The following is a 13331-nucleotide window of genomic DNA, read 5'->3' on the forward strand; positions in this document are numbered from 1 at the left end:
TTTGATCCCACAGAAGAATTAAGATACTTGTTCAGGTTTCATGGTGGCCTCTATTGAAATGAGAATCAAGAAGTCTTTTTTAAAAATTTGTTTTTAAATTGGAGGAAAATTGCTTTACAATGTTGTGTTGGTTTCTGCCATACAATAGTGCAAATCAGCCATAAGTGTACATATATCACCTCCCACTTCCTAGTGATACTTTCTTGCATCATAATCCTCAGATACTAGGAAATATTTCACACTATTGTGTACAGTATACTACGCTAGATGCTAGTATTTTTTAAACTGTCCCTTTCTTTAAAAAACAGATTATTTTCCCCTTAAGGTTATTCCTTCACTTTGTTTTTTCAATAACACAAATCATTTAAAGGAGTGTTTCTTAAATTTGATTTAAATTATTTTAACCTTTACTTTGTCAGTAACCCTTGGGGAGCTTAGTAAAACGAGATTTCTCAGGAATTCCCGGCAGTCCAGCAGTTAGGACTCGTCATTTCACTGCCTGGCCCCAAGTTCAGTCCCTGGCTGGGGAACTAAAATCTCATAAGCCTCATGGCCTGGCCAAAAAGAATGAGATTTCTAGAACCAGGACTAAACTCAGTTATTTTCTCCGTGTGTGTGTGTGTGTGTGTATTTTAAACTGTAAAATAGTTTTAATTTATCAGTCTTTTTAAAAAAAATTTATCAGAGTTTTAAAAATTGTTTTCACAGGTGGTCTTCAAGGTGACTAGTGGTACTGCCTTAGTTCATTCTGTCTCGTTTCTGGGTATAATTTTTTAGAATAATAAGTAGATTATTTACTTTATTTTCTTTTTTTATGGAAGAGCTCACAGTATATTCTCCCAGGTTTTTTTTTATTACGGTAAAATATCTTAGATTTACTGTTCTAACGATTCCTAAGTGTACAGTTTCATCGGCATTAAGTACATTCACACTGTTACACAACATCACACCATCCACCTCCAGAACTCTTGATCCTTTGTACCCATTAAACACTACCCCCTCCTCTGCTTCCTCTAGCCCCTGGCAATCAACATTTTAGGTTCTGTTTCTGTAATTTTGACTAGGTGCATCTCATGTAAGTGGAATCTTAAAGAATTTGAAGGGCTATTTTAAAGTAGCAAACAATTAAAGCTGAGATTCTGTAGCTCAAAATTTATTAATTTTTTTGAAGTGGAATAATTTTTATTGTGATTCAGATTTTACTGTGGTGCCTTTGCAGAAGAAAATTTTTTACTTGTTTATAACAAAGACAGTCATAAGTGACTCATTTATCTTGTTAGGAAAATAATGCTGCCCTACTAGGTCATCTTAAAGGCTGTACTTTCTTGCCATGCGTCAGACAAACTCAATTTGGGTTAGGTTTTCAGTTATTTCACATGTTCTCTCTTGATTATTCCATGACAGTGTCATTGTGCCTCATTAATCTTTTTTCTAGGTGTATACTGCTTGTATTTGGAGTGTGGATCCTTTTTTATATCCTCAAGCTAAATCATACTACTGAAGAATGTGACATGAAAAGAATGCCTTACATGGATCCCGATCGCATAAAGGTTAGCTATTCCATCAGTGTGGTTTAAATTAGAATAGTTCCAAGTGTATACTTAAATAGTAACATCATCTCTACAGTGTTATAAGTAAATGTTCATAAACGTTATAAGCAGAAGGGAAATCATTTAACCTTTGCACTTCAAAGCACCCACCTTACCCTCATTGTTCTTTCTTCATTCATTGATGTCATGGGGTGAGGTTTTGAGCACCAGGGATGGGTTTTGTGGAAGACAGTTTTTCCATGCCCTGGGGTGGGAATGGGGATAGTTTGGGGATGATTCAAGCATATTACATTTATAATATCACTGCTGATCTGACAGAGGCGGAGCTCAAGCAGTAAGGTGAGCAGTGGGAAGCGTCTGTAAATAGAAATGAAGCTTTGTTTGCTTGCCAGCTGCTCACCTCCGGCCATGTTCTAACAGATCATGGGCTGGTATTGGCCTATGGCCAGGGGGGTTCATGAAGTTAATATGCTGTGATCCTATCAATGTAAATGTTCTTAAAGCAGATCAGAAAGAAGTTCTTTTCCTATTGTTTGTCATTTCTGTGTTTAATTTTTTTGTTTTAATGATTTCACATTGTATTTCAGGATTTTTCCTTCAATGTGTATTAATTTTTTAAAATCAGTTGTCATATTAAATGCTAATTCCGCTGATTAAGTTGCAAATTATCTGATAATGTTCAGCCCTGGACAAAAGATGAGATGATTTTAAGTAAAGTAGCATGGTATTAATGATAACTGACACATATGGGTGCTTTACATATATTATCTTTATAAATTAAATTATATTTAATTGTCATGCAGTGTTCTTTGCATCTTACAGATGAAGCCCTGAGAGGTTAAGCTGCTGGCCCAGGTTCACACTTAGTTTCAGTTCAGTCGTTCAGCCGTGTCCATCTCTTTGCAACCCCAAGGTCTGCAGCATGCCAGACTTCCCTGTCCATCACCAACTCCCAGAGCTTGCTCAAACTCATGTCCATCAAGTCAGTGATGCCATCCAACCATCTCATCCTCTGTTATCCCCTTCTCCTCTTGCCTTCAGTCTTTCCTAGCATTAGGGTCTTTTCCAATGAGTCAGTTCTTCTCATCACATGGCCAAAGTATTGGAGCATCAGCTTCAGCATCAGTCCTTTCAATGAATATTCAGGACTGATTTCCTTTAGGATTGACTGGTTGGATCTCCTTGTAGTACAAGGAATTCTCAAGAGTCTTCTCCAACACCACAGTTCAAAAGCATCAATTCTTTGGCACTCAGCTTTCTTTATGGCCCACCTTTCGCATCCATACATGACTACTGGAAAGACCATAACTTTGACTATGCCAACCTTTGGTGGCAAAGTAATGTCTCTGGGTTTTTAATATGCTGTCTAGGTTGGTCATAGCTCTTCTTCCAAGGACAAGCGTCTTTTAATTTCATGGCTGCAGTCACCATCTGCAGTGATTTTGGAGCCCAAGAAAATGAAGTCTGGCACTGTTTCCATTGTTTCCTATCCATTTGCCGTGAAATGATAAGACTGGATCTTCATTTTTATGAATGTTGAGTTTTAAGCCAGCTTTTTCACTTTCCTCTTTTCACTTTCATCAAGAGGCCCTTTAGTTCCTCTTTGCTTTCTGTCAAAAGGGTGCTGTCATTTGCATATCTGAGATTATTGATATTTCTCCTGGCAATCTTGATTTCAGCTTGTGCTTCATCCAGCCTAGCATTTCACATGATGTTTAGTTTAGTCAGCTAGTTTAGTTAATCTAGTATATTGTGTGTGTGTGTGTGCGCGCGCACACGCTCAGTCATGTCTGTGACTCTTTGTGATCTGATGGATTATAGCTTACCAGGCTCCTCTGTCCATGGAATTTTCCAAGCGAGAATGCTGGAGTGGGTTACCATTTCCTTTTCCAGGGGATCCTCCTAACCCAGAGATTAAACCCACGTCTCTTGCGTATCCTGCGTTGGCAGGTGGATTCTTAACCACTGCATCACCTGGGAAGTGCATATACTGTGGAGCTGTTCTAAAAATGATTTCACAATAGAAGTTCATTTGACCCTCATTATAGTCCTGGAGATAAAGCTATTATTATTATTACCTCTATCTGATAGCTGAGGATATGTAGGAACAGCAAGATTAAGTAACCTGTCTAAGGTTACCTGAGTGCTCGAGTCAGGGCTTGGACCCAGCAGTGTGGTTTCAGAGTGCAGGCTCCTGATGACTCTGCTCCTTGCCTGGGTAGAGTGTCCACAAAGAAGAAGCCAGAAGTTATAGGTAGTGTGATGCAGAGAACAGAGAGCTTCAACTTTGACCTGGTTTCAAATCTAAATGCCACTCAATTACAGTGAGACCTTGGGCAAGTGACTTAATTGTTTGCTGTGCATGCCTGCTAAGTTGCTTCAGTCATGTCTGACTCTTTGTGACCCCCTTGGACTGTTGCAGCCTGCCAGGCTTCTCTGTCCATGGGATTCTCCAGGCAAGAATACGGGAATCGGCTGTCGTGCCCTCCTCCAGGGTATCTTCCCGACCCAGAGATTGTACCCCAGAGTCCCCATTTTCTCAGTTGTGGGGCATTGATAACATCATCTGAAATGGAGTGATCAGAGTCCAGTAAGATAACAGGCACAGAGCCCATTTTCTAGTTCTGATTTTTACTCATGTATTTCTAATCTGTATATGCTTGGAAATACCTCAGATTTTGGGGGGACAAACAGGTATAAACACATACATGAAAAGGGCGTAGTTGATAAATCCACACATGGCTTGTGTAGAACCCTTGTGTCTCAGGAGTCTTGCTGATCATGGGGCCTTTCTTTCCTGCTGTTTCTGTCCTCAGACGTTTGCCGACTCCATTCATCCCGGCAGCATGACTTGGTTCCTGCCAGTCTCTTCAGCCCCTGTGTCACCCCACCATCGTAGCCCTGCCTGTATCAGGCACACAAAAAACCCCTTAATCTACGATTAAGTTGTAGATCTTCTAAGGAGAAAAGCCTATTCAAATTCCACACCCGATTTTTAACTGCGTTATTTGTCTTTGTATTACTGAGCTGTATTAAATTCCAGAGGAAGGAGAGAGGTTACGTGAACCACAGTGCAACCTCTCCTCTTTGAACTCCAGATTGTACAGAAAATCCATGGTTAAGTTTTAACAGGCAGTTCTTTGAGGACTTAACAGTAATATGCGTGTGTGTATGCTACGTCTCTTCAGTTGCGTCTGACTCTATGGCCCTGTGGACTGTAGCCCGCCAGGTTCCTCTGTCCATGGGATTATCCAGGCAAGATACTGGAATGGATTGCCATGTTCTCCTCCAGGGGATCTTCCCAACCCAGGAATCGCATCTTTAACGTCTCAGGCATTGGTGGCCGGGTCCTTTACCACTACTGCCGCCTGGGAAGCCCCTACAGTAATATACATTATATTTAATATTCCTTTGAGGAATAAGACAGATGCCTCTTCTTTGACTCTTCATAATTCCCAGTAGACAGAAAAAAAGCTCTCCCTCCTCTTCCCCCTAAGCCATGCAATGTGAATTCCCCCTTTAGGCTCGTGGGGCCAGTTTTAAACTGAAGTTCACTGTTGAACCAGTAACAGCCTCTCATGGGTGCTAGTGCCCTGCCCCAGTTGGCTTCAGTAAGGATTCCTGACTAGTCCTTGAGCAGGGGTGGAGGGGCCAGGGTACCTAATGGGCAGGGTCAGCCTCCCAAGCCCCACTGCCTGCTGGAGAAGGGATGAGACAGGAAATGGAGACCCAGGAGGCAGCCCAAGGGGCCAGCCACATCAACCCAGTTCTGAAAGACTTCTAAAAGATCATTATCTTTTCCAATTAGAAAGTGCCTCAAAATTGTGTGGAAAGGAGAAGGAAGGGAGATGTGGTTGTGTAAGTCAAACAGGTTTGTTCAAGTCTCAGTTTGGAAATTAATAAAGTAAGAAAGTGAAAACCTGCTCTAATCATGGTGAGATGAGGGGCGTCTTTTATTCTATTACCTGACACTTTTAAAAATGTTAGCGCTGTTGACTCTGTCAAAATGCCCTACTTCTCACAGTAGTCATGACTGTGCCAGAAAGCACCTGTCTCAGAGAGCACGGCCAAGGAGAGAAACAGCAAGAGTGAGATGCTGCTAAGGCTGTTGGGTGGGGAATAGCAGAATATGATGCTGAAAGGAGACAGGACCAGAGCATGAAAAGCCTTGAATTCCACTCTATTGTTATTCAGTGGCTCAGTCCTGTCTGACTCTTTGCGACCCCATGGACTTCAGTGTGCCAGGCTTCCGCGACCTTCACTATTTTCCAGTGTCTGCTCAAACTCATGTCCATTGGGTTGATGATGCCATCCAACTATCTCATCCTCTGTTGCCCCCTTCTTCTCCTGCCCTCAATCTTTCCCAACATCAGGGTCTTTTCCAGTGAGCTGGCTCTTCACCTCAGGTGGCCAAAGTATTAGAGCTTCAGCTTCCGCCATCAGTCTTTCCAATGAACAGTCAAGTTGATTACCTTTAGGATTGACTGGTTTGATCTCCTTGCTGTCCAAGGGACTCTCAAGAGTCTTCTCCAGCACCACAGTTTGAAAACATCCATTCTTCAACCCTCAGCCTTCTTTATGGTCCAACTCTCACATCCATACATGACTATGGGAAAACCATAGCTTTGACTAGACTCTGAGCAGCTCCTAAATTTAATATCTGATCCCACATCACTAAACAGAAAGAGAAACCATCTAAGTCCCCATTATAGAGGAAGTGAATGGGGAACTTGCTGGTGTGAATGGCTGGGAGGTGGTGTTCAGTATGAGCTCCCTACAGAGAAATCTCTGTGTCCAGGCTTTGGTGGAGACTGACCCATCCTACCAAGAGCGCTTGGATGAATCTGATGATTGTGGTTGTATATCAGCAGGAGATCTCAGACTCATGTGGGTGGGGCTCTGTTAGCTTTGTTGACAACATTCAGCAGCTTGCAAGGCCAGCAGCCTTGTTGGACTCTGAACATCTGGTTACATTCTGCTGGTATGAGTACAGCGGAAGTGTGGTTCTGGCCAAGTGTGGGTTTTCTATTTTCTATTTAAAGATGTCTCTTAATATGTAGCTTGTGCAAAAAGACTGACAGTGGTTTCTGCAGGGTTGCTACGACAGTTTGAGTGTGGTGTAGGTGCCAAGTTGCACTTGAGATATTTGAAGAGAGACAAGGTCATAGTCACAGCAGTTTAGGTTGGGGCCACATGGCAGCACCATTTTGAACTTGGCCTTCTCTTGGGAACTAAAGACCACACATCATCACCCTGGGGACTGCATTCTGGGCTGTTCATCAAGGCCAAGTTTATGTCTTTGCTCTGACTCCATAGACCCACACTCACATATCTAAAGTAAGCAGAGTATTCCCTGGTGGTCCAGTGATTAGGACTCCATGATTTCACTGCAGAGGGCCTGGGTTTGATCCCTGGTCAGGAAACTAAGATCCTAAATGCCACACAGTGCAGCCAAAAATAAATAAATAAAAAATGAAGTAAGCAGAGTAACCCTGGGCTGAGTTTTAAATCAGTCCAGGCATTCACACTTCCAAACTGATCCTTCTCTCCCTGGTGTCCTTACTTTTCCCCTGACCATCCTTCAGTAGTCTCATAGAGGTGAGGAAACTGAAGCCTAGACCTCGGGCTCATGCTTTAACCAAGTTTACACTACGATAGCAGGGAGATCCAACCAGTCATTCCTAAAGGAAATCAGTCCTGAATATTCATTGGAAGGACTGATGCTGGAGCTGAAGCTCCAATTCTTTGGCCACCTGATGTGAAGAGCTAACTCACTGGAAAAGACCCTGATGCTGGGGAGGACTGAGATCAAGAGAAGAGGGCGACAGAGGATGAAATGGTTGGATGGCATCACTTACGTGAGTTTGAGCAAAGTCAGGGAGATGGTGAAGGACAGGGAAGCCTGGCATGCTTCAAAGAGTCACACACAACTCAGCGACTGAAAAACAACACTGTGATAAAGAGATCTGGAACTGGGTCTAGATCCAGATTGTCTGATTGTTTTCTTAACAGTGTCTTTTGATAAAATATACATGCCGTAAGACTTACTGCTTCTCCTTTTAAGCACCCAGTTGGAGGAGTGTTATTGATATTGTATATTTCTCCCAGCAATCTTGATTACAGCGTGTGCTTCATTCAGCCCAGCATTTCTCATGATGTACTCTGCATATAAGTTAAATAAGCAGGGTGACAATATACAGCCTTGATGTATTCCTTTCCCAATTTGGAACCAGTCCATTGTTCCATGTCTGGTTTTAACTGTTGCTTCTTGACCTGTGTACAGATTTCTTAGGAGGCAGGTCTGGTATTCCCATCTCTTGAAGAATTTTCCACAGTTTGTTGTGATCCATACAAAGGCTTTGGCATAGTCAATAAAGCAGAAGTAAAAGTTTTTCTGGAATTCTATGCTTTTTCGATGATCCAGTGGATGTTGGCAATTTGATCTCTGGTTCCTCTGCCTTTTCTAAATCCAGCTTGAACATCTGGAAGTTCACGGTTCATGTACTGTTTAAGCCTAGCTTGGAGAATTTTGAGCATTACTTTGCTAGCGTGTGAGATGAGTGCACTTGTGTGATAGTTTGAATGTTCTTTGACATTGGAATGAAAACTGACCTTTTCCAGTCCTGTGGCCACTGCTGAGTTTTCCAAATTTGCTAGCATATTGAGTGCAGCACTTTCACAGCATCATCTCTTAGGATTTGAAATAGCTCAACTGGAATTCCATCACCTCCACTAGCTTTTTTCATAGTGATACTTCCTAAGGCCCACTTGACTTCGCATTCCAGGATGTCTGGCTCTAGGTAAGTGATCACACCATCGTGGTTACCTGGGTCATTAAAATTGATTCATTGGAAAAGACCCTGATGCTGGGAGGGATTGGGGGCAGGAGGAGAAGGGGACGACAGAGGATGAGATGGCTGGATGGCGTCACCGACTCAATAGACATGAGTTTGGGTAGACTCTGGGAGTTGGTGATGGACAGGGAGGCCTGGCCTGCTGTGGTTCATGGGGTCACAAAGAGTCGGACATGACTGAGCGACTGAACTGAACTGAAGGTCTTTTTTGTATAGTTCTTCTGTGTATTCTTGCCATCTCTTCTTAATATCTTCTGCTTCTGTTAGGTCCATACCATTTCTGTCCTTTACTGCGCCCATCTTTGCATGAAATGTTCCCTTGGTATCTCTTAATTTTCTTGAAGAGATCGCTAGTCTTTCCCATTCTGTTGTTTTCCTCTATTTCTTTGTATTGATCTCGGAGGAAGGCTTTCTTATCTCTCCTTGTTATTCTTTGGAACTCTGCATTCAGATGCTTGTATCTTTCCTTTCCTCCTTTGCCTTTCACTTCTCTTCTTTTCTCAGCTATTTGTAAGGCCTCCTCAGACAGCCATTTTGCCTTTTTGTGTTTCTTTTTCTTGAGAATGCTCCTGTACAATGCCACAAACCTCTGTCCACAGTTCCTCAGGCACTCTGTCTGTCAGGCCTAATCCCTTGAATCTGTTTGTCACCGTCACTGTATCATTGTAAGGGATTTGATTGAGGTCATACCTGAATGGTCTAGTGTGCCGGGGTCCAGCCCTGGTGGATCCAGGGAATTCGAAGCGGGGACAGCGTTGGTGAGGAGAGACTTATTTATTTAGAGATATAAGATTAGATTAGGAAGAAAGAGTGTAGTAGGAAAATTTAGGCGGAGAAAAAGAGGCTGAATAACTTGGCTTACGGGGAAAACCAATAAAACTCCAGACAAGGAATTTGCACCATCTACGATAGGCCACCGGCGTCGTTTGAATATCGGAGAGTGCCCCGCCTTGGGCTCTCTCTCTTACAGATCTTAGAAGCCGGGACAAGTAAGTAAACATGGTGAGCCTCCACGTCCCAGATGGGAATTCAGCCGAAAAAGGGAGAAAAGAACGACATGGGGAAGCCCAGCATCGGTGCAAGACTCCAAAAACTATTTTTCAAAATCAGCTTATATACCCCAAATTGTACATAAAGAAATAGAGTTATGCAGGGGCAGCAGTCCTGACCCTCATTGAGACAAGGCTTTCTTTTTGCATACCCTCCCATATACGAAAGGTCTCAGGTAGTTTACATTATCTTCTGGCCAAGAGGCTTGTTAACATTTTTATGGCTCTCTTCCTGGATAATTGTCTGTCAACCAGAAAACTCCTTTTCCCTAGAAGTGTTTTTTCTTTACTCTGCATCACCCTCAAAGTACTAAGTAAAGTTACATTCCTGTAGAACAAAGGTGCAGTGGGTTATAACAAAGAAAGTACTTAACTCAAAGATCTAATGTTGCTAATACCAGGTCTACTACCTGTTTTTCTATATACCAACTATATCTAAAAATAGTGGATTACATGATAGTATACATGTTAGAATAAAAAAAAAATAGTGGATATGAAAATTTGGCAGCAAGTATTGGCTCAACAAATGAAACCTTTAATCAGTCCTATTCTAATGATTTTGACTCCTCAAATGTAGGAAGCCCCTATATTCCTAGGATGTTTTAAGCTTCCTGTGCCTCCCGCAGTCAGGAGGCCTCAAACAACCACATGCACAGCTGTACGAGTCCTACAGGCAGGCTAAAAAGCCATCAGAGGGGTTTTTGGATTGAAACACTTGTATTATGCCCAGGAGATTTATTATCTAAAAGCTCTAATTTTTCCAGAAAAAGGTGGTGGGGGGACAGTCCCCTGTTAATGACAGAAGAGTAGGTGGAAAGCATAACACAGTAAAGCAGGCAGATTCTGGTCTTGGGGGGTGGATGCTCAGGAATTTCCAGGGGGAGTCCCTGAAGCCGATCACGTCCTTGCGTTTTGTCAGGCTTCCTTCCGCATGACCTTGTCACGGGTGGGATTCCTCACGCTGGCTCCCAGCACTAGTGGTTTTCCCTGTTTTCTTCAATTTAAGCCTGAATTTTGCAATAAGGAATTCATGATCTGAGCCACAGTCAGCTCCCAGTCTTGTTTTTGCTGACTGTATAGAGCTTCTCCATCTTTGGCTACAAAGAATGTAATCTGATTTCAGTATTGACTATCTGGTGATGTCCATGTGTAGAGTCTTCTCTTGTTTTGTTGGAAGAGGGTGTTTGCTATGACCAGTGCGTTCCTCTTGGCAAAACTCTGTTAGCCTTTGCCCTGCTTCATTTTGTACTCCAAGGCCAAATTTGCCTATTTCTTCAGGTGTCTCTTGACTTCCTACTTTTGCATTCCAGTCCCTATGATGAAAAGGACACCTTCTCTTAGTGTTAGTTCTAGAAGGAGCATCTAGTAAGTTTATAGTTATACCTCCATCACCACAATCCCACTGAGAACATTTCATTACGCATTAATTCCCTCTCACCCCTTCTGTGGCCAGTCCCTACCCTCAACTACCAGCCCCAGGCAACCACTGGCTGGTTGAGATTTTATCATGCTATTCTCTCTGTGACTTGGTTATTCAGATTTTTCTGCCTTTAACCAGGTAAAAGCTATAGACAGCTCACCCATGGGAGTTAAGCCAGAGTTTACAAACATGGAAGTGAAAGTTTCATAACATAACCCATACCTTTCGTTCATGTGGTCTGTGGCTGAGTTGGGTTCCTACGCATGTCTGGTCAGCTCCAGACCTCAGACCCCGCTGCAACCCAAATGCTGTTCCCTGTCCTGAGTTTAAATCGATAAATAAAACATTGCCTTTTACTCAGAATTATGCCACTTACCTATATTTCTGAGAAGGACTGTCCTAAAAATTATGGGGTAGAACTGAACATGGAGATGCTACTGAAGAAAATTCATTTTTTAATACCCCTCTGTGGATTCTCACTTTGTGGTTTTCCATGGCAAATAGCTATGTCATTGACAGCTGAAGCTGCCTGATGTCTGTTTATTCTCAGTCGTGGGCAGTCAGCAAACTCAGCCTGGAAGTCTTTCAGAAACTGAATCTCCTGCATCCCTGTGTCAATTCAGGAGCAAAGGGGCTTCCTGTGTCTTTGAGAGAGTCTATAATCCTCTGCTTGGTGGTGGTCCTCACTCAGGATGGATGTCAGCCAGACTCACCATGTCCTTCCTCACCAGCCTGCTCCGGCGCCCAGCTTTGGCACTGTCTGCAGCAGAGAAGAGGAAGGTTGTGATGCTTCCGGTCTTGATTGCAGCTCTGCAAGGCGAGCTGTCCTCCCCGGGCATTTTTCTTCTGAGCTTTGAAGCCGGGAAGAGGAAGGAGGGAGGCTGAGACTTCTGTGGGGCGTGTTACATGTTTCAACAAATTGAAACAAAAGAGGAAAAGGAATTGCTGTGGTTTTGGCCATTTCCAGTGGCACTGAGAACTTTGTCACTGGGATGGATTTATAGCACCTGCTATGAATGAGGGACAGGAAGGGTCACCATCAGAAGGTGCTCTGCTCATGGTCTAGAAAATTCACTTTGAAGCCTGAGATGGACTCTCTGCCAGAATGGACATTTCACTCCTTTCAAATTAGAGAGAAAATTTGGCGGCCAGAAGAGACATGCTCCGGTCTCCGACTCCATCACCTAAGCTCTCTTTCCGGTCCTGTGTCAGTCATGAGGCTTCTGTCTCCTGGTACTTTCTGATGTTCTTTTTTATCCCAGGAGATTTGTGAAACAAGATGCTTGGGATATGCTTCCATAGTGAAGAATTAGACCTTTTGTTCTCTAAAAACTGTTGTTAATAACCCTCAGGCCTGGGGTCTAGAGACAAGTGTGCATAGTACATGTGGTCCCTCTGCTTGCCCTGCCCACTCAGTCTGGCGTTAAGTGCCAGTGGTTGCAGAGCGTCACTGAACTTGGAGGCATGGTCACGGTGAGGCCTCCATTCAGGGTCTTCTGGGGTCACAGCTGGCTTCTTGCTTGGCTTTCTCACTGATTCCTTGCAAAGATGCCAGTTCAAACTCTTGCTCTCAGTGGTGATTGTCAGCTGCTTTCTGTGGGCAGAGGCTAGGATCATAGGAGCCTGGGAGGCGATCAGACTAGGTGACCTGCCAGCTCAGCTGTGTCCTTCTGGGTGAGCCACACTGAGCCCACAAAGTGAAGATAGGAGCGTCTTGCCAGGTGTCCTAGGCGTCATGCTGGTGGCCTGAGACTGTGACATGTCTGCAGCACTGTCTGAGGCTCCAGGAACATCACTTCCCTTCTCCAGGCATGGGACCAGATCCTCAAGACATAAAAGACATAAACGATGTGCTCTTTCCGGTACTAATAACTTTCTGAAGCTGTGATTTTAAAAATAGGGAGGGGGTTCTGCTATATTCAGAGAATTGTTGTTTCTACAAAAATTTTATCATGCAAAAATCAGACAGGACTTTGAGAAAAAAACATAGTTGAGGCAAACATTTAGAACTGTATACAGCAATAATAATCCTCATAGTAGTACTGACACAGTTCAAAAGACATGTTTAATACTAAAAATAAATATCCCAGCAAATAGAGGGCCACACACCCACCCACCCACCCACACACACACACGTGCTGACGCATGCAGTTTGATGGAAGGAGGGATAAGGCAAGGCCAAGGCTGCAGCATGTAGTGATGAGGACGTAGAGCACAGCGATGAAGGAGAACTTCCTGACAGACGGTCCCAAGGCAGCATTTGGCCAGACTGAGCCAAAGGGCAGACGGCGGGGTGAGTGGCCGTTTATTCCATGTTTGTCCGTGTCCCGCTGCCTTCAGCCAGGCTAGTGTACTTGGCCTTCAGCAGTCATTTCTTGTTGATGCAAAACATTAGCGTTGCAGGGAAAATTGTATACAAAACCAAGGGAATTTTTTGTTGACAGGACAAAGTTGCAGG

General features: G+C 43.4%; 1 protein-coding gene across 2 annotated transcripts in view; it reads left to right on the top strand.

Moving 5' to 3' along the window:
- The window catches only part of ST3GAL5 (ST3 beta-galactoside alpha-2,3-sialyltransferase 5), a 60204-nt gene that overhangs the window by 30006 nt on the left and 16867 nt on the right, over nucleotides 1-13331 (top strand). For both annotated transcript variants that reach the window (NM_001314180.1, XM_013967710.2), the window contains 1 exon segment: nucleotides 1436-1550. In NM_001314180.1, coding sequence (NP_001301109.1) covers nucleotides 1436-1550 — 115 coding nt within the window.

The sequence above is a fragment of the Capra hircus genome, chromosome 11 (assembly GCF_001704415.2).
Source record: "Capra hircus breed San Clemente chromosome 11, ASM170441v1, whole genome shotgun sequence".
Classification (NCBI taxonomy): domain Eukaryota; kingdom Metazoa; phylum Chordata; class Mammalia; order Artiodactyla; family Bovidae; genus Capra; species Capra hircus.